This window comes from Sesamum indicum, linkage group LG1 (genome assembly GCF_000512975.1).
Source record: "Sesamum indicum cultivar Zhongzhi No. 13 linkage group LG1, S_indicum_v1.0, whole genome shotgun sequence".
Lineage (NCBI taxonomy): Eukaryota > Viridiplantae > Streptophyta > Magnoliopsida > Lamiales > Pedaliaceae > Sesamum > Sesamum indicum.
Window position 1 is genome coordinate 2,565,313 of NC_026145.1, and position 19,970 is coordinate 2,585,282.

The 19,970-nt window shown below is 34.7% G+C and overlaps 1 protein-coding gene across 1 annotated transcript; it reads left to right on the plus strand.

The window, feature by feature from the left end:
• On the plus strand, window positions 1,799-4,767 carry LOC105156278 (cytochrome P450 76C4-like). Its single transcript, XM_011072375.2, has 2 exons — window positions 1,799-2,883; window positions 3,957-4,767. Exons 1-2 carry the CDS (start codon window positions 1,987-1,989, stop codon window positions 4,581-4,583), a joined length of 1,524 nt encoding a protein of 507 aa, XP_011070677.1. The 5' UTR covers window positions 1,799-1,986; the 3' UTR covers window positions 4,584-4,767.

Genomic DNA, 19,970 nt, shown 5'->3' on the forward strand with positions numbered 1-19,970 from the left:
TTACAGAGAACTCAGGTATGTGAAGGACATGATCAAGCTTGATTTCAGGTGTAAGCTGTATGGAACCTATATGGAAGACCTTTTGTGTGTGACCATTAGGCAAATGGATAATGAGAGGATCAACAAGTTTAGTATGAGAATTAAAAAAATGGGATATCTGCACAACTGTGATTAGTCGCACTACTGTCTATGATCCAAGTACTAGAAATTACAAAGGTAGAAGTGGCACTGCTACCTGCAAAATTGTCGAGCTGTGCGAAGTTGATTCTGAGAGGGTCTGATGGTGTCTCATCATTCATTAGCTTTCTCATCTCCAACCGTACAAGTTCAGTCAAGTTTGGGTAATTGTTCTCAGCAACTTTCATCCCAGATTCATCAGTCATCAATGCACTGTATCCTCTCCCTCTACCTCCAGTCTTCTTCTTTTGTTCTGCCATATCTTTATACCATTCTGGTATCCCATGTAACTTAAAACATGAATTCTTTGTATGCCCTGGCTTTTGACAATATTTACACATTAATTGTCTCTTGTCAACAACAGTTTTTTCTTTCTGTGATTATATCCTTTAATATGAATGGCAGCACCACTGTTAGATTCTATGTTACTGAAGTTCGTTTGCATCTGTTTTTCTATTCTAATCAACATAGAATAGGCTTTGGTAATCGTAGGTAGAGGTTCTAAGAGTAGTATTTGGCTTCTAGCTTGTTCATATACATTTTTCAGACCAACTAGAAATTGTATCAAGTGATTTGAAGCACTCATGTCTGCCATGGCCTTATTAACCCCACATGTACATCCTGTGCATACACATTTTGGTGCTGGTGCTAAGCACATAAGCTCATCCCATAGCCGTTTTAATTTGGTATAATACTCAGTTACTGACATATTACCTTGCGTAACTTGCCCAATCTCCCTCTGCAACTGATAGATCATGGGGCTATTGCTTTCCCCAAAGCGAGCCTCCACTTCAATCCAAAGTTCGCGTGTTGAACCTACGTACATGAATGACTCTACTAGTTCTTTTGTCATGGAATTCAAGATCCTGGTAGTAACCATGGAATCTATGCGATTCCATCACTTAAACTCATATGTGTTGGTAGCAGGATGAGCAGCCGTTCCATCAATAAAATCCACTTTCATCTTTGCTGTAAGAGCCCTTTTAACAGCACGGCTCCAAGCAAAATAATTGCTCCCAGTGAGCAAGGCAGATACCATCACCATCCCAGGGTGATCCGACGATTGGAGCTGCATAAACTCCGGATCAGAAATGCCACGAGAAGTGGCTTCATTGCTAAATTCTGCCGTCGCCATGGCAGAACACAATATAGTGATCAATATAGTAGAAAAGGATATCAAGAGACCTTCACAAGGAAGGCTCTGATACCATGTAAAAGAACTGAAAACAAATAGAGAAGATGAAGTCGAGAGTGAAGGCCATTTCAGAGTGAATTTGTGATCTAAGATACATCACAGAATTTGCAGTACACTGTTCTTTAAATACACGCATGGAGAAGAAAGCTGAACAGAAAAAATAACAAACTTGTAACAAGCTAACTATCCTTATGTACATGTCAGCACCAGGTAGCGTCCAAATCACTAAACAACTAATAAAAACGTAAAACCAAAACTGAAGAAAACGTAACATCAGAAGTGCGCGTCTTCTTCTCTGTGACTTGCTCTGTACAAGAAAGAAAACAGCAAAATAGTAAGCTGCATCATCCCACGCCAATCTTCACTTTTGCCACTCTTTTTTTCTCAGTATTTCCAACAGTGAGCCAAGACTCTTTGGCCAGGACACCTCCTAACTTTTAGAGCCCTTCAAGTGGTTGACTTACTAAACCCATTGGATGGAACTTGCAACCCACAAAATAATAATAATAAGAATTGTTTATTAAAATAAGAAAAATTGTCAATAGAATAGGCAAAATCAAGGTTCTATAAAGAGGGGTTCTCTTAGAGCTGTCGTATGTGAAAATCCTTGTGAGATGGATCAGTTTGTTATTGCTCTCCTTTCAGTCCTGGTACTGTCCATTGTATGGTTCATAAAGGTATTTTTCAATTTTGCCAAAAGAACTCCTCCCTTGCCACCCGGGCCTCGAGGCTTGCCCATCCTCGGATACTTGCCGTTCTTGGGCAAGAATTTACTCCATCAGTTCGGCGATTTGGCACGCCAATATGGCCCAATCTACAAACTCTATCTTGGGAACAAACTTTGCGTCGTGATCAACTCACCATCCCTCCTAAAAGAAGTGGTTCGCGACCAAGACTCGATCTTCGCTGATCGTGATGCTAATATTGCAGCGCTAACAGCAACCTACGGTGGAAATGACATTGCGTTTTCGCCGCACAATTCCCGATGGCGGGCGATGCGAAAAATATTTGTCCGCGAGGTGCTCAGTAGCAGCAGTCTCCAGGCATCGTACAGTCTTCGAAAGGACGAGGTCAAAAAGGCCATCAGAGATGTGTACAATAATACAGGAAAACGGGTCCAGGTTGGTGAACTCTCATTCCGAACTGAACTTAATGTCATAATGAACATGTTGTGGGGAGGCATAGTTGAAGGGGAAGAAGGCCAAAGAGTGGGAGACGAATTCCGAGAAGTGGTCATCAAGCTTATAAATTTGATCGAAAAGCCAAATATTGCGGACTTTTATCCAGTCCTTGCTCGGTTTGATATTCAAGGTGTAAAGAAAGAGATGGAGGGTTATGTGCAGTCTCTGGACAGGATTTTTGAGGACATTATTGCTAGATATAGAAAGAAGTTATCGGGAGAAATAAAGAAAGAAGGAAAGAAGGACTTCCTTCAAGTCTTGTTAGAGCTAAATGAGAGAGAAGATTCTGAGATGTCAATGAGTTTGACACAAATCAAGGCCTTATTTGTGGTAAGCTTAATCTTATTATTATGTTGGCTAAGTGATAAAATAATTATTTTTTTCTCCATTTAATCATCAAAATTTTTCTTTCAAGACTACATAAACTCACACATACAAGAAGAAGAAATATATATACATATATATTTTTTATTAATTATCATATGTAAATGGCTATATATTAATTGTTATATCTTTAAGGTAGATCAAAATGTTAGTTATAGCTAAAAATGATTGGAGATGTTTTCATCATAGTTAAAACTATGATCAGTTCATTAGCCATTGTAAAATTATAAAATCTTTTTAATTTTAGTTTCAAAGGTCCCTTTTTAATCCAACACTATTTCAGACTACGTTATGTTTGGTTGGATCATTCTCTTGGGATTTCATCATAAATTTAAAAAATTTAATTTTATCACATCTCTTTATATGAAAAATTAGTATGAAATATCACGCTTTTCATAGCAAATAGAACTCTCACTAAATTTAAATAAATTTTTATTTTGTCTCGTCTTTTTGTATAAAAAAAAATATTGGAAACTATCGTAATCCAAACACATTATGATGACTTTATGTCCTTTTGTTACAAAATCTATCAGAAAGTGTACTAATCCACTGTAAGAAAATGACTTAAGACCATGAGAAAAAAATCTATGTTGAGTTAATTAACAAATAAAATTATTGTTGATAATTTATGAAATTAGTCAATACAAGAAATTTACTTGCTGATAAATTTAGCAGCAAAAAATTAGTTGATAACGAATATAGCAACGAATTTTTTAAAATATATATGAAATAGTGTAGGTTAATAACGAAAATTTTACTTACTAACTAATTAAATATTAATTTTAATATCAAATATTTTATAATTATTAAGTGATTTTCTTATAATGATATTAATATACTTTTGTTTGTCACATGAAACCCGATACAAAAACAAAATTCACTTGAAAATATTGAATCTTGAGAGTAAAACTAAAACCAAACAAGACCATTTTTGCATTATATTAGTTTTAGTTGATTGTGCTAGAGAACTATTTGATATTAAGGTTTAGAATTTGTTCATCAACTATTTTGGATGACAGGATATTGTAGCAGGCGGGACAGACACTACAGCAGCAACGATTGAGTGGGCAATGGCCGAACTTCTGAATAATCCAAAGGCCATGGAAAATGTACAGAACGAATTATCTGAGATGGTGGGAATGAACACTGAAGTTGAAGAGTTCCATATACCAAAACTGAAGTACTTAGAAGCAGTTCTCAAAGAAACAATGCGTTTACATCCAACTATACCCCTCTCGGTCCCAAGGTCTCCAACCCAAACTTCGATAGTTGGGGGATACACCATCCCAAAAAGAACCAAGGTCTTCATAAACATCGGGTGGATCCAAAGGGATCCTTCTATTTGGGATAGTCCATCCGAATTTAAGCCAGATAGGTTTCTATACGAAAATAAAAATTGTGATTTTAGTGGTAACAATTTCCATTATCTCCCTTTTGGATCGGGAAGAAGGATTTGTGCTGGCCTGCCCCTTGCGGAGCGAATGCTGATGTATTTACTAGCTTCACTTTTACATTCGTTTGAATGGAAGCTACCAGATGGTGAAACAGTCGATATGTCGGACAGGTTTGGAATTGTCACGAAGAAAAGTACACCACTGCTTGCTATACCCACCCCCAGGTTACCCGAACCAAACTTGTATGCATAATTATTTCATATCGTGTAAGTAGAATTTCTGGCCTTGTTGAATAAAGTAGGAAGTTGCCGTTGCTAGAAGATCATAGGACTTCCTGTACGTACACATATGTATGTGTTGTGGTTTAAATTCCAGGAAACTCTTAGTTATTTGAATTGTGTTTTCGGTTGAACACAAGAATCTTTGTTTAACACCCATTGACCTAGGAATATGATAAACTTCTCTAGTGCAGTATATATATAATGCAGAAGGATTAATGCTAAATGATTTAACATGAGGTGAAATTGCATTTTTCTTCCGCAAAGGCACTGCAAGAAAATGTAATATTCGTGATGAAATATTAAGTGATGATTTTAATATTATCAATAAAAATGTATTAGAGACTAGGTTTTATTGAAAAAATATTTGTTTATATTATATTTAGACATTATTTATCCATTAATGGAGGAAACTCTTTAAAAGAAAATAGAACCGAACGAAAGTTCGAGTTACAATGAAAATAGGGAATATTTTTAGATTTTAAAAATATATTTCTCATAAAAATTCTTGACAAAATGTTTCAACAGTCCAAAGAGTACTGATCCAAAACTCCTTACGCCAGAAGAAGAATAAGAATGGTTGAGAAATTTTCAAGTTCGACAGATACTACTAGGTAAGGCAGTGAGGCGTTTATACTCCATTGAAGTCCATGATAAAATCTCAACCAAGAGAAGTGGAATGGGTAAATTCCTGCATAGCTATAGTTCTAAAAATTATGATTAAAGGAACTAATTGCAAAGAACTCGATCCGGATACCTCAAAGATCTCCTAAGATATGACAGAAATACAAAAGACAGTTTAGGACTATGGACATTAGTTAATTCATATACCTATGAAAATAGGAACTTTGAGCCAGAAGGTGGATGAGATCTTTAAGGTCCTTCCCGATCTACACAAGGACCTTATAGATCTGAAGGTAGAAATTACAGATATGAAGAGAAATCAAAGGGAGAGCCCTGAGATATCTAAATTTAGACAAGAGCGAATCGGAACGCCCTTGGAACAGTACCTCTTTTACATCAGAAGGGGAACGCCAAAGAGATTCCAAAGCTGAAGTCTAGAGAATATGTGATCATCGCATCCATCAGATATATAAAGTAATGGAGGTGACGAGAGCAAATCTATCAGATCTACAAGAATTGGCGGGGTCCTTTTCCTAACTCATGATTGTGGATTTAGTCAACATCCAAACCAATAAAATTAGTCCAGCACTACCACCACTGGAGGGAATTACATGTTCCAATGATTCTCCACAGAATTATCCAAAGAGAAAAAGTGCGGATTTTCACACTAATGCCATCCCAACGTTCGTAGGGACCAGGCTAAAAGAAAGTCCATGAAGAAGTCCAAAAGAGTTCCTAAAAAACACCTTGAGCGAAAACCATGCTCCAGCCCTTGCAGTCATACGGCGGTATACTTAACCTGGTATAATCGATTTTTGGAATACCGAGAAATTGATAAAGGAATAGGTTGCAGTCATAAAAGTAGAAGCAACTACCTTAGAACTCGAAAAAGAAAATTTCATAAAACAAGTGGAGTTAAGTTTGGAGGTTCTGTAAAGATTAGATGGGATAATACCCTAAAAGATACCAAAGCCAAAATTCTTATTCGAGATTCAAAAGGAGCAATAGCATATCGGTTACAAAGGCTTATCAAGATATACTTCATCAGAGATGGTTACTTCGAAGGAAGTAGAGCACAAAAGGCTAGAGAATATGCACAAGCCCTCTTTAGCCTTGAATTAAGAAGTATTTGTACAGTAGATGAATATATCTATTGGTTTCACAAGTAATTTTTCCCAAGTGAAGTAGCGAAGGAAATAGCAGCTCCAATGTTCTTCGCAAAGATATAGAGTCCATGGAAGAAAATATTGATCCAGTCACACAAGGTACCTGAAGGACAGCTAGATTCAGTTGCAAGGAGGAGGATGTCTTTCCTTAAAGACAAACTGAAGGATTGGTGTTATCAAGCATCTATCCAAAAAAATACGAAGAGGCTGAGAAGAAAAGATCAAATGAACCCCTCTCTGTTATGATAACAATAATTTTTCAACTATTATAGGATGATCGAGCGAGCCAATGAAAAGGAGGAAGAAAAATAGTGTCTCTTACCCTAGGAGTTCCTGAAGAACTTTTTCCCCACGAAGATCATGATGGTCCAAATCAAAAGCCAGATCATACAATTCTGAATAGAAAACAGGGCCAACAAGGGCTTCATCACAAGGATTTGAACAAACAGATGTAAGATCCACAGGGAAAAACCCTACTAGAAAAACTTTTAGATGGGCCCATACCCGAGGTAATGAAAGTTATAAAGATTGCAATTGCTGGACCTGCGATGCAAGAGGTCATATCTCTCCAAACTGCCCACAAAGACATGGTGAATCATGAAAATTTGAAGCCACGGATGACATCTTGGATGCAGTATATTATGGCGATTTGATACCTATTTAATTCGAACATCTTTCCGTCAGACGAAAGCATCTACGAGGAGGAAATAGAAACTGATTCAGATGGATTTTTAACCGAGTCAGAATAATTACAATGAGGAAGCTAGGTTTCAAACCTTTGGAAGCCTGTTAGGATTCTTTTCTAAGTGACGGTGTCAAACAAAACTATGAAAAATATCATCCGATAAGACTCCAACCTCAGCCCATACCATGGATTTAGGATTGAAGAATTGGGAAAGTCCTGAACCAAATAGGACTGAACCAAAAGAAGTATCACATAATTTACAAAGTAAGTTCAGGTGAGTTTGCTATACCTATGGAACTTACTAGTAATGTGATGGAAATGCAAATGATTCCTAAAGAAGTAATTCATGAAGAAATGAGTAAGCTTAGACAAGAAGCAGGTCTTACTATAAAATAGATCCACATAGGAAACTATTGAGGTAGTAATAAAAGCAACTTTTAAGAAAGAAATTGATTCATAAATACATTTATCTAAAATGGATAGAAGAATCAATAACCTAAGATATAGCTGTCTTGGAACAATGATAGGTAATTTGTAAGCAGGAAAAGATGTTTGACATTCATCCTAGGATTGCAAACAACCTAGTAGACCAAGAGATTAGTAGAATCATAATCCTTCATCAAGATTTTAAAAAGAAAATCTAATGAAAGAAGGAAATAGACCATATTGTATAACTTATAGAATGGCATATACCCTTTCCAATATGCATCATTCAAATTTGTTTCTTAGAAAAGAGTATATAGAGATTTCTAGAATTTTCAAGAAATTTGCCAAGGTAATGACAAAGAATAGGTGGTCTCGATAAAGATACCAAGAATAGGTGGTCTCGATATCATCACAAAAGATCTCCCAATTTTGGATAGAACACTTAGCTCTAAAACTGAGTTTAGTAGCAGGATGTCCTTTTGGGAAAATAGGATTATAAATTACAAAGGAAAGGAGAAAGAGTTATTAAAAGCTTTAACTCCTCAAGAGATTATGGATAACGTAAAACTTAAATGCCCTGAAGGATGAAAAGAAATAAAAGTTATACTTGGCATCACTAAGAAAGAAATTTTTTCCCTTGTGATCACTTATATCATTTGCAACAACCTGTTGTTGGTAGATATGAAGACATAGTTGCTGGATGAGAAAATAGGAGTATGACTTTAGGGTTAAGTTTCATCGGATATCATAAACCATAGGGAAGAAAATGTAATGCAATGAAATTCAGTCTTTATGGTGTTACCATAAAGGATTGAATGACGAGTCCCTTCTTCATATACATATCTGTTAGTATATTCTATGATCAATATAAGATCGAGTATTTTGCAGCTTATATTGATTCAGGATCAGGGATTGCACAACAAAACTTGGAGTTTTTCCTAAAGAAGCAAGGGAAACATTACCCATTATTGCAGGAAGGGATTTTTTTCAAAAAATCCTAATACTCAACAAAGGAAGACGATAAGCCAAAATCATGATTGGAGGAGAATTTGAATCACCCTGGTTTAGAGTAAAAATATCTCCCATTTACTTTCATGATACAAGTGGCGATATCTTGCTAGGTAATAATTTTATTCAAACATTTGCAAGATATATACAGGACAATCAAAGAAATCTATTAATATTTACTACTAACTATGGTAATGAGATACAGGTTTTGCAAAGAGAAAAGACCTTTAACTGGATAATGCCTATAAATTTTCCCAACAAGCATGGTGAATTCAATGTTAGATTAACTCATCCAAAAAATATAGGATAAGAATTTTGTAAAGTTATTTTGTCTTTCAAGCAACAGGAACTCATCGATAGCGATAGCTTATATAAGGAAACTGAGGAAGAGATTAGGAACCTCAAGGAAGCATTCGAGGAGATAAAGTCGTTTGACATTTTCAAAGAGAACAAGTTCTCTCTCGAAAATATCAAGAGATTTATACAGAGGAATTTCAATGGAAACCCTCTGGTCTGGTGGGATAAGAACAAGATCAAAACTAATCTGAAAGTCAAAGAAGAATGGAAGTACGATTACGCTCGATACAAACCCATCCAGATTAACATGGAGGATAAAAAAGATATGCAGATGATTATCAAAGAGTATATAAGTTTGGGACTCATTAAGCGTGGAGTCTCTACTTACAGTAGCCCTGGTTCTCTGGTAAAATACTATGATGAGATAAAAAGAGGTAAACCCAGGTTGGTTATTAACTATTAAGGAATTAATAAAATAATAGAATTTGATGGTTATCACATTCCTAGTAGAGAGCACTTAATTGACTGATTTAAAGGTGCAAAAGGTTTTTCTAAATTCGATAGCAAATTTGAATTTTATCATATTAAAATGGAGAGTGAATAAAAAAAAGATACAGCGTTTTTCACACCACAAGGACAATATATCTTAAATGTACTTCCAATGGGTTTAGCTAATGCACCCCAGATATTTCAAAGAAAAATGGATATTCTGTTTTAAGATTATTTTGAGTTTATCTTTGTCTACATTGACGACATCTTGATTGCATCCAGAAATATGAGAAACCATATTAAACATCTTGAAATATTTTTTGATGCATGCCATAGAGAAGGTCTAGTACTTTTTGAGAAGAAAGCTATTATAGTTGTCAATAAAATTGAATTTTTAGGAATTCTAATTGATGAAACAGGTATAGAGTAGCAAGAGCATATTGTGGTGTAAATCCGTGATTTTCTAGATGTACTCAAGGATATGAAGCAATTATAGAGCTTCCTGCGAATTTTTAATTTTGCAGGAATCATTATTAAAGATCTTGCAAGGTACGTGAAGGATTTTCGATAACTTTTGAAGGAAACAAAAAGTTTAAAGTTGAAATGAGAAGAAATCCACACAAAAACGTGAGCTGAAACAAATTTGCAGTAACCTGCCAAAGCTTGTTATACCACAGGACAAGGATGAATTGATAGTTTACGCAGATTCCAACGACTTTAGATGGTTAGCAGCGCTCATGAAAAAGATAACTACAGAGCAAGAATCTTGTAGATATAAAGGAGGGTTGTTCTCAGAATAACAAGCTAAAGTTTGGCACATTAATGAGAAGAAATTCTTTGTGGTTTGGAAGGCTTTTAAGAAATAGACTTTATTTTTACTTGCTATTGAATTTACTTTAAAGGTTGATAATACTAATGTTGAAGCTTTCTTAAAAAATAAATTAGAATCAAAGATAGAGAAAGCTGATATTATCATATGGCAAGCTGAATGTGAATATTATTATTTATAAAATTTCATGAAAATGTTCTTGCATATTTCCTGATGAGAGATGGAGGCATCAAAAGCAAACTCCATCATTATTATCATATGGCAAGCTGAATGCGAATATTATTGTTTATAAAATTTCATAAAAATGTTCTTGCATATTTTCTGATAAGAGATGGAGGCATCTAAAGCAAACTCCATCATGCTAAGACTCAGGCACTTTCAAGAAAATCTCGAGGACCTTAACAAGAAGTTCGGCCAGCTAGCGGTGAATGCCCAAGTTGTCGGACAAATTTAGCATCTAGACATAGACTAGGTCGCCATAAGGAGTTCCTTATTAGCATCCACCTTTCTAAGGAACAATTTACAAGAAACAATTATGAAGGCATCACCTTCGGGATGACTCACGAGTTGAGGGAGCATGACTCTTAGCATCCCTTTAGAGTGTGGGGCTCTAGACCTGTAGTGTCGGACTCAAGTTCCGATTGCACAAGGGCATCACCAAACTCTAGTGAAAACGGCAACAATTGAGTCACAGGTAGTGCAAACTCCTGAAGATTCAAGTGAACCCAGGACCTCTGCAGTTAAAGATGGAGAGATTAGCCTTAGGCCGATGACAGACACTTTTACGGATAATACTAATAAATTGATATCTTCTTCTGCTTGGCAGGTCTATCAGCGCATGTAGAAAAATTAATTTTCCCGCAAAGGAGTAAATCAGGCAAGACCATCATCGAAACTTCCAAAAAATATAACAGAGTCTGAATATTAGAGGGGCCCGAACCAGAGGATGTTAGAGAATGGTATGACTTTGGACCTCTTGCTTCAGTTCAACATGAAGTTTTTAAAAAATTTCAAAACTTCCAGAGTGGATTAGTGACGCGGGCTTTGATTCATAGAAAAATAACTCCACCTAAACAGAGGCGATATTTTGGAGATAAATTCGTATCAGTTGCTCCAAAAACTGCAGGAAAAGGGTCTAATCTAGTATTTCATTTTTAGAATTTGCAGAGGCAAGACATGGCGGCTTTCAATAAAATCAAATCTACCTTACTATCAACTATTAATGAAGACAATATCTCTACCATAAGAGCATAAGGATTATGGGTCTGTTTCACTGAGATGGATAAAGTAAAGTATCCATTCAAAATTTTCTCAAACAAAGTGAGTGGATCGTTCCTATTAAATTCTATGACGGGAAAGAGCAATGAGTTCGCAGAAAAGCTTATCTGAAAAGAAGAGGACGTTAACTTAGGAAAATAAGCTAGCAACGACTGAAGCTACGAGGATGAAGATTTGCAACATGTGATGTTGGGCAATGGCATAATCATATATGCCCTTATTGTGATAAACAAGAAAAATCCCTATTCAGAACAAAAATTAGGGTCACACAAAATAAACCCGAACCAAACAAATACAAGGAAAAAGAAAGAATTTTTAAAACACAAAGTAAAAATTAAGGAATGTAAAAAATCAAGAATAAGACCGTCGAAAGAAAATAACAAAGACCAACAGTCAGCAAAGCAGGAAAGCCAACTAGCAATCAACTATATAAAAAAATATTTTATAGTAACGGCATTTGGATACTGTTTGTAATAGCCATAATTATGGTGTAATGGTTGTTGTATCGATCTTTGTATTTCTTTTTTGTATTGTTTTTGTAACGGCCTTTGTAACTTCTTATGCGTATCTTGTTTTTATTTTTGGCATTGTATTTGTTATTACTTTTTACATTGCTTTATGTAACTGTTTTTTTTTCAACTGTTATTTTTGAAATTAATAATTATCTTTTACACAATATTTATAACGACTGTGTAATTTATTGATAGTGATAGGTATTCCGAAAAGACGTTACAAAAGCAATGACAATTTTTTCCACCAAAAAGAGGGATCCCCTAGACAAAATAACTTACAACTCAAGGGTTTTTGGTCGTATTATATTATAAAAAATGATGGAGAATTTTACTTGTAAATAATGAGTAAATACTCTTGTACATAATAACACTTTAGGGACAAGAATAAATGAAATAAACATTCAATGATAATAATTTTGATATTATTAATTTTTTAATTACAAGAATTGTACATAAAAATATTATAATATATATTTAGGGATATATTTAAAGTAACAACACAATGTAATGACAATAATTATTTATTTTCACTAAATTGTCACTATATATGATTTTGTAATTGTCATTAACGATAACTTTAAACCACTAGTTTTCACCAATAATAATTTTTATAAAAATTATAATTATTATCAAAACTATAAAATTCATAATTATGATAAAATAAAATTTTTTATTACTAAATAATTTTTTTTAGTGGCAACATTAATTAATATCTTAATTAATGATTTGGTAATTATTAGGTCATCCAAATATTTAAATATGTCCATTATAGTCTATTGCTTTTGTCACGTCGTGCAAGGCAATTACTACTATTTTTAATTTTCAATATCTATTTTGTTTCCAGATTTTAATGATATCATGTGGCCAATGGACATATTTTATTTTCTGGTCGTGTTGTATTATGATAATGATTGAGAACTTTGCTTGTAAATAATGTGTAATATCTCATACATAATAATATGTTAGTCGAGTCAATTGCAATGTGCCTTCATGTGATATCGTCTACAATTGTGAGTGTAATGTGTACATCTTTTCATACTGATGTATTGTAAAAGTCAAATAAAATAAATTAAGAAGTATAAGAATTTCAAAGATATTATGAATTAGTAAAATAACTATATTCTACATTTATTTCGTCACCCTTGATTTAAGCTGTAATTAATGTAATTAAGCTGAAAATAAATTATTAGTTATTCAAATATTAATCTAAAGAAAAAGTCTAATTAATTTAATAAAAAAATATATTTGGAAAAATGTTACCACAAGAAAGATTATCATAATGAAAAGGGTAAATTTATTCCTACCAAAAAAATTATTTCTGATTTATTTATTTATCAGCATTCAACACAGTTAACTCATTTACTATTTATTATGATCACCCCAAATTTGTTAACTTATTCATACCAAAAATAATATTTCTGGTTTAGTCTATAATTAATATGTTAATATAAAATTATTTTACACTCTTAGTTTTAATGATTATCATTTTATTATTTATTTTTATCTTATAGTGACTTTTCTTATTTTTGTAATATTAATTATATGTAATTATGCTTCTTACTTTGTTGTTTTTAATAAATATCTTTTGGCTTCTAAATCTTTTTAAGATTGGTGAGGTCAGAAGGACTACAATTATTCTAAATGCAAAATTAGGACAAGTTATGGTATTTACTCACTATAACAAATATAATATTTAATTATAGTTAATTATTACGATTAAAAATTAATACGTATAGAAAATGTTAAATTTAAAATTTTGTTGATTGATTTTTTTTTTTCTGCAACATTAACGCTAATATGAAAAAAATGTTAAAGGACATTAAATAAATTTTGAATTATATTATATATAAAATTATAGAATATAAAAATAAAATTATTATTTTATATAATTAAATTTAAATAAAAAAACTAAATCCTTCCATTCTAATTTTGAATTACATTTTGTTGAATATTGATGAATTTCTAATTCTTTTTGAATGGACTCATTTGAAATTTTTAACTAACAAAGAAATTTATTTGTTATACCAAAGCAAACCTAAAAAATACTAAATAATTTTTTAAAGTTTATGGAATGAAAAGTGTAATTATCCCTATATACAGTACTTACAAATCATCCATTGTCGTCTATTAATCGCTTAGATAACGTTGCGTACATATTTTTTTAAATAATAAAAAAGAAAAAATAAAAAACAAATACGTTGTTACTAAGAGAACCGGCATTGCACGTGCTTAGTAATGCCAGTAGATTTATGTGAATTAACAAGCAGCAACTCACCACATAATTTATTCGGTAATATTAATGATATTATATTTTTATTGTTATGATGTGATACCTTTCTGTTTGAAAAATGCAGGTGCTACTTACCAAAGGTTGGTGAGCAAGAGGTCGGAGGATCACATGCTATACTTGAAGCAAGCATTTGGTATAATGAGGATCTGTAGCATGAAGTTAAACCCGACAATATGCACTTTTGGAGTTGGTGGTCGAAAATTATTAGGCTACATGGTTTGCGAAAGAGGAATAGAGGTGAATCTTGAGAAGATAAAGGCAATAATGAAATTGAAGTCGCCTACAACGATCAAAGAGGTACAGAAACTCACGGCTAAGATCCCATCTCTCAATCGCTTTATTTCTCGATCTACTGATCGAAATTTATCATTCTTTAAAATATTGAGAAAATCAAGAATTTTAAGTGGAACGAAGAATGCAAACGAGCCTTGCAAGATTTCAAGAAGTATTTGAGTTCACCTTCATTATTGGCGAACAGAAAGAAAATGAACCATTATTATTGTACTTAGTTGTTTCTAAAGATGCAGTGAGCTCTGTCTTGGTACGCGAGGCTTTAGGGGTTCAAAGTCCTGTATGTCGAAAGGGGCGGAGAAGAGATATGCAGAAATAGAAAAGTTAGCTTTGACGCTGGTTGTAATTGCTCGCAAGCTGCGACCTTACTTCCAATAGTACAAGATAGTTGTGCTAACAAACCACTTGCTAAAACATATTATGGCCTGAGCGGAGGCATTTGCAAGATTAGTAAAGTGCGTTGTGGAGTTAGAGCAGCACGATATCGAATACCTAGCTAGAACAGTAGAAAAAGCCCAAGTACTTGTAGATTTCATGATCAAGCTCGCAGGAGAACAAACTTCGAAAGAACAAGGAGTTGGATGTTGTATGCGGATGGTTCATCAAATGCTAATAGCGGAGGAGCAGGAATATTAATACAAAACTCAAAAGGGATCGCGATCGAGGCGCTGCCAGACTATCTTCCCGCACCACCAACAACGAAACTGAGTACGAAGCTTCATTATTGTGATTAGAATTTGCCTATGACGCAGGCTCAAGGAATTTAGAAGTGTATACTGATTCCCAGTTGGTGGCGATGCAAATCGCAGGAGCATACGAAACTAGAGAGAAGTCCATGATTTTCTATCAACAAAAGTGATGAAAAAATTTGATAGATATGCATTTCAGTAGATCCGAAGATGTGAAAACGATAGAGCGGATGCATCGTCAAAGTTTGGGGCTATAATATCAGGAACAAAAGATAGAAGGGTTACAGTAATGATTAGGGAAAAGTTAGTGATCAAGGAAACTTTACAGGTACAAACAGTAGAGGAGTCGAAGTAGTGGAAGAATGAGATTGTGAGGTACTTAAAAGAGGGGGTACTACCAGAGGATCCCATGCAGACTAAATGGATGAAGTTTAAGGCTACTCGCTTCACTTTGGTCGCAGATCAGTTGTACGAAAGAACAGTAGGCAGCCAATTTTTAAAGTATTTGGATGATGAAAGGGCCAAGTATGTGATGAGAGAAATTCATAGAGTAAGTTGGGAAATCACTCTGAAGGAAGGTTGCTGGCACAGAAGATTATGAGGCAAGATTTTTTCTGGTCAACTATGGTGAAAGATACAATAAGGCTCGTGCAAAATGTGAAAGCTGTCAGAAATATGCATCCTTATTTTGTGCCTATTTCATGTGATATTTTGACCACTTTTGTGACCAAAATGCTCCTTATTAAATATTATTTTGCAGCATTAGTCTACTAAGGAAAAATGGAATGGGAAAGGAAGAAAATAACCAAAATAGAAATTTGGACAAGACTCAAACTCGATTTCTGACAAGAATTTGGAGCTGCTTGGACTACCTTTAGATGAATGAGGAGTTTAACTAGGATAATAATTTCATTTCTATTAGTCTTTTAGTTCAATTAGAAATCTACCTTTTAATCCTAGTAGAATTATGTATCTAGTTAGTATATATATGTGATGTAATTTACTTTAAGATTAACTTTTGAACTCTTGAGAATTTCAGACCTTGAATTCTCGTCTCTCTATTTCTCTATATTTTTATGATATTTTCTTACTTTGCTTTTCATACGTTCTTACATTAGCATGTCTAGCTAGTTCTCTTATTCCGGTTGAAGACTTGGTGAATGTTTAAATCCAACAAGTTGTGAGATCTAAATTATATTTTTTATTTTTATTCATATTGGTATTTGTATTGCTGTCTGTGCTTTTATTACAAATAATCTGATTTATGAATGATGGGTACCGTTATTCATTGTCAAGAATATTTGCCTAGCCAATTGAACTTGCAAATCCGCAATTGTTTGTTTAGTTCAATAACTAGTGGTAACATAGCATAATTGATTATGTAGAAGTTTTCGGTTATGTTGTGGAAAATGTACAATCTAACTTAAATAAATCCTCGTAGGAATTTATTAGTTAGGACTGGGTCTCTCTAGCTCTTAGTGCTGTTGATAAATTAAATCTTGAGGACGTTCCCAAAGTTCTTTACTGATTAGCCTTCGGCAGCTCACTCGATTTTCACAAAAGCAAGCATCCCGGAGGTGAATCAAAGCAACCAAGGACAGCACTCAATGTCTCTCTTCTCGTTCTACCTGAAATGGGTAGGAAGGCTCCAATCCAAGATAGAGGGCGGCTTAGCAAGTTAAGGTTTGACTTCAGTCAGACCTTTTGGAAGTAGAAAAAAGTCCTGCTTTACTGGCAACTTACAGTAGCTCGTAGGCAGAAGGGACAAGAAAGGAAACTTGGATTTAGTCAACGGACGTTCCTTAACTATCCACAAGGTAAGGAAAGGTGAGATCGTTAGGTCGTATCAATGGTCAAAATCAATTTATATATCATGAATAATTGTTATCTTTGCATCTATGATCGACTGTGGAATTAAGCAGGAATCTCTTTTTAACTGGAATACTCTCTCTTATATTTATCTCTTCTAATTTTATTAGCTCTTTAGTTTAATGTAGTTTTTATTTTTATTCTTCTTCACAATCATAAATCCCTTAATTATTCTTATTTTTGAAGTAATTAATTTAAAACCAATCCCTGTAGATTTGACCCTAGTCACACTTCTACAAAAGTGTTTGTAGAAATTATTTTTAGTGGATTCGACACCCATCAAATTTTGGCGCCGTTGCCGGGGATTGGTGTCTTTAAATTAATTTATTTTTCTTGTTACTTGATTTTATGCCACATTCTTCTCATACAGGTGAACTTGAATTTGACCCAGAGATCGAGAAGACCGCTCATAGACTCCGAAAATAAACCAAGCAACACAAGGAAGAGGCTTCTACTTCTTTCAAGCCAGCAGCAGATTCTAAGTTAGACGTGCCCACGTCTAGCGAATCTAAAGACGAAGTCATGGCCCAAAATCCAGAACGAACGATCAAAGAGATGACTGCATTTGACTTATTCAACAACCACTCTGCATTGAATATCCTATTTTAAATGTTGATTTTGAACTTAGATCGGGTCTCATCCACTTACTTCCCACTTTTCGTGGTCTTGCAGGTGAAGATCCGCACAAACACCTCAAAAAAATTCCATGTGGTGTGTTCTAGCATGAGACCTCAAGGAGTCACTGAAGAACAAGTCAAGCTAAGAGCCTTTCCACTCTCATTCCGCAATACAACAAAATATTAGCTCTACTCCTTACTTTCGGGATCTATTATTAGTTGGAACGAGCTCAAAAAATAATTTCTTGAGAACTACTTTCCTGCTTCAAGGACTACAAACATCCAAAAGGAAATAAGTGAAATACTTCAATTCTCCGGTGAAAGTTTCTATGAGTATTAGGGGAGATTCAATCAATGGTGGAGAGTTGTCCTCATTACCAAATTCCCGACTATTTTCTAATTCAATATTTTTATGAAGGGTTGTTTGAGACAAAGAGAAGCTTGGTGGATGCGGCTAGTGGAGGTTCTTTATATGACAAAATTCCTATCGAAGTACGCAAACTAATCACTACCATGGCGGCCAATAATAAGCAATTTGGTAGTAGAAATGACAACCCACCACGAAGGATAAACGAGGTAAGTACTTCTATTAATGAATGTTTAGATAAACTTACTTCTCTTATTGAAAAGTTTATAGGGGAAAGCATTCAACAAGTCAAGGCTTGTGGGACATTTTCATCTTCGGGACATTGCACCGATGCTTGTCCTCCACTTCACGAAGAATTAGTCGAACATGCTGACGTCGTCAGTGGATTTTCTGGGCAACAACAATGGAGATATTACCCCTTTTCCAATACCTATAACTCCGGATGGACAGATCATCCAAATTTGAGGTATGACTATCAACCTCAAAACTATCAAATGGTTTCACACCAACCACCACCACCTCCTAACAGTGGTATGCCCCTAAAGGATATCGTGGAGACACTCACCTTGAACATCCAACAATTCCAACAAAAAACTCACAAATTACAACAAGAAATCGGCTTGAGCATACAAAATTTGGAATCCCAAATGAGCCAACTAACCTCCTCCATTAGCCGTTTGGAGTCTCAAGATAAGTTACCCTCCCTAACTATCATTAATCCTTAACAAAATGTTAGTGTTATTACCTTGTGCAGTGGAAAAGAGCTACAACTCGAAAATAGCACAAGGCGTGGGCACGCACAATAGGGCAAAACAGAGGACAAAAATTCAGTTGTGCGTGGGCATGCAGAATAGAGCAACACAGAGGATGCACTCGGAATTCCTCCAAAACAAGCTGAAAAAACCAATCAAGTTAGCAAGGACAGTCCCAAGGTGTTCATGCCCAAACCTCGCTTCCCAAAAAGATTCGCCAAGTCCAAAGAGGAGGAAGAGGAAAAGGAGATCCTTGAAACTTTACTCAAAGTTGAGGTAAATATTCCCTTGGTTGATGCAATTAAACAAATATCTCGCTATGCAAAGTTTCCCAAGGAGTTGTGCACCGACAAATCCAAGTTGAGAGGTAATGAAAGGGTAAGTGTGGGAGAAAATATATCTCCTGAATGCAATGATCCAGGTACATTTTCTATCCTTGCAAAATTAGGAAGATTGGAATAGAAAAGGCCATGTTTGATTTAGGTGATTCAATTAATATTATGCCTCTTACTATCTATGAATCTTTGAATGTTGGCCCATTAAAAGAAATGGGAGTTGTGCTTCAACTTGTCGATCGTTCCGTAGTTTAACCTGAAGGAGTTCTTGAGGATCTACTTGTGCAAGTTAATGAATTGGTTTTTCTTGTTGATTTTTATGTGCTTGATATGACGAGCGATAATTATCCCAATTCCACATCCATCTTGCTAGGAAGACAATTCCTTAAAACCTAAAAAACCAAAATTGATGTTGATGCTGGAATTCTCTCTATGGAATTTGATAATGAGGTTATGAGTCTTAGCATTGGTGGTGCCATGCAATATTCTAATGATGTGAATTATGTTTTTCTCGTTGATTTTATTGACCCTTTGGTGCAAGAAACTGTAATCTTCTATGGTGAGGGAGCATTTAACAAAAGCCTCACATCGAGTCCAAGAACTTATAAAAATAAAGCCTTTCATGATAAAATAAGTTCGAGAAAAAAGTCATCTATGGACCACCAAGTTCTCCGAAATCCACACCATCACCGGGTGCATTACATAGAAGAAGTGAATTTAGAGTGTTCGACTCATTTAAGTTGAGGCACAACAACGTCTAGCCGAAAACGTTAAGGAAATGAGCTTCTTGGTAGGCAACCCATGTCATTCCCTTTTTCTCAATTTTTTTCTCTCATC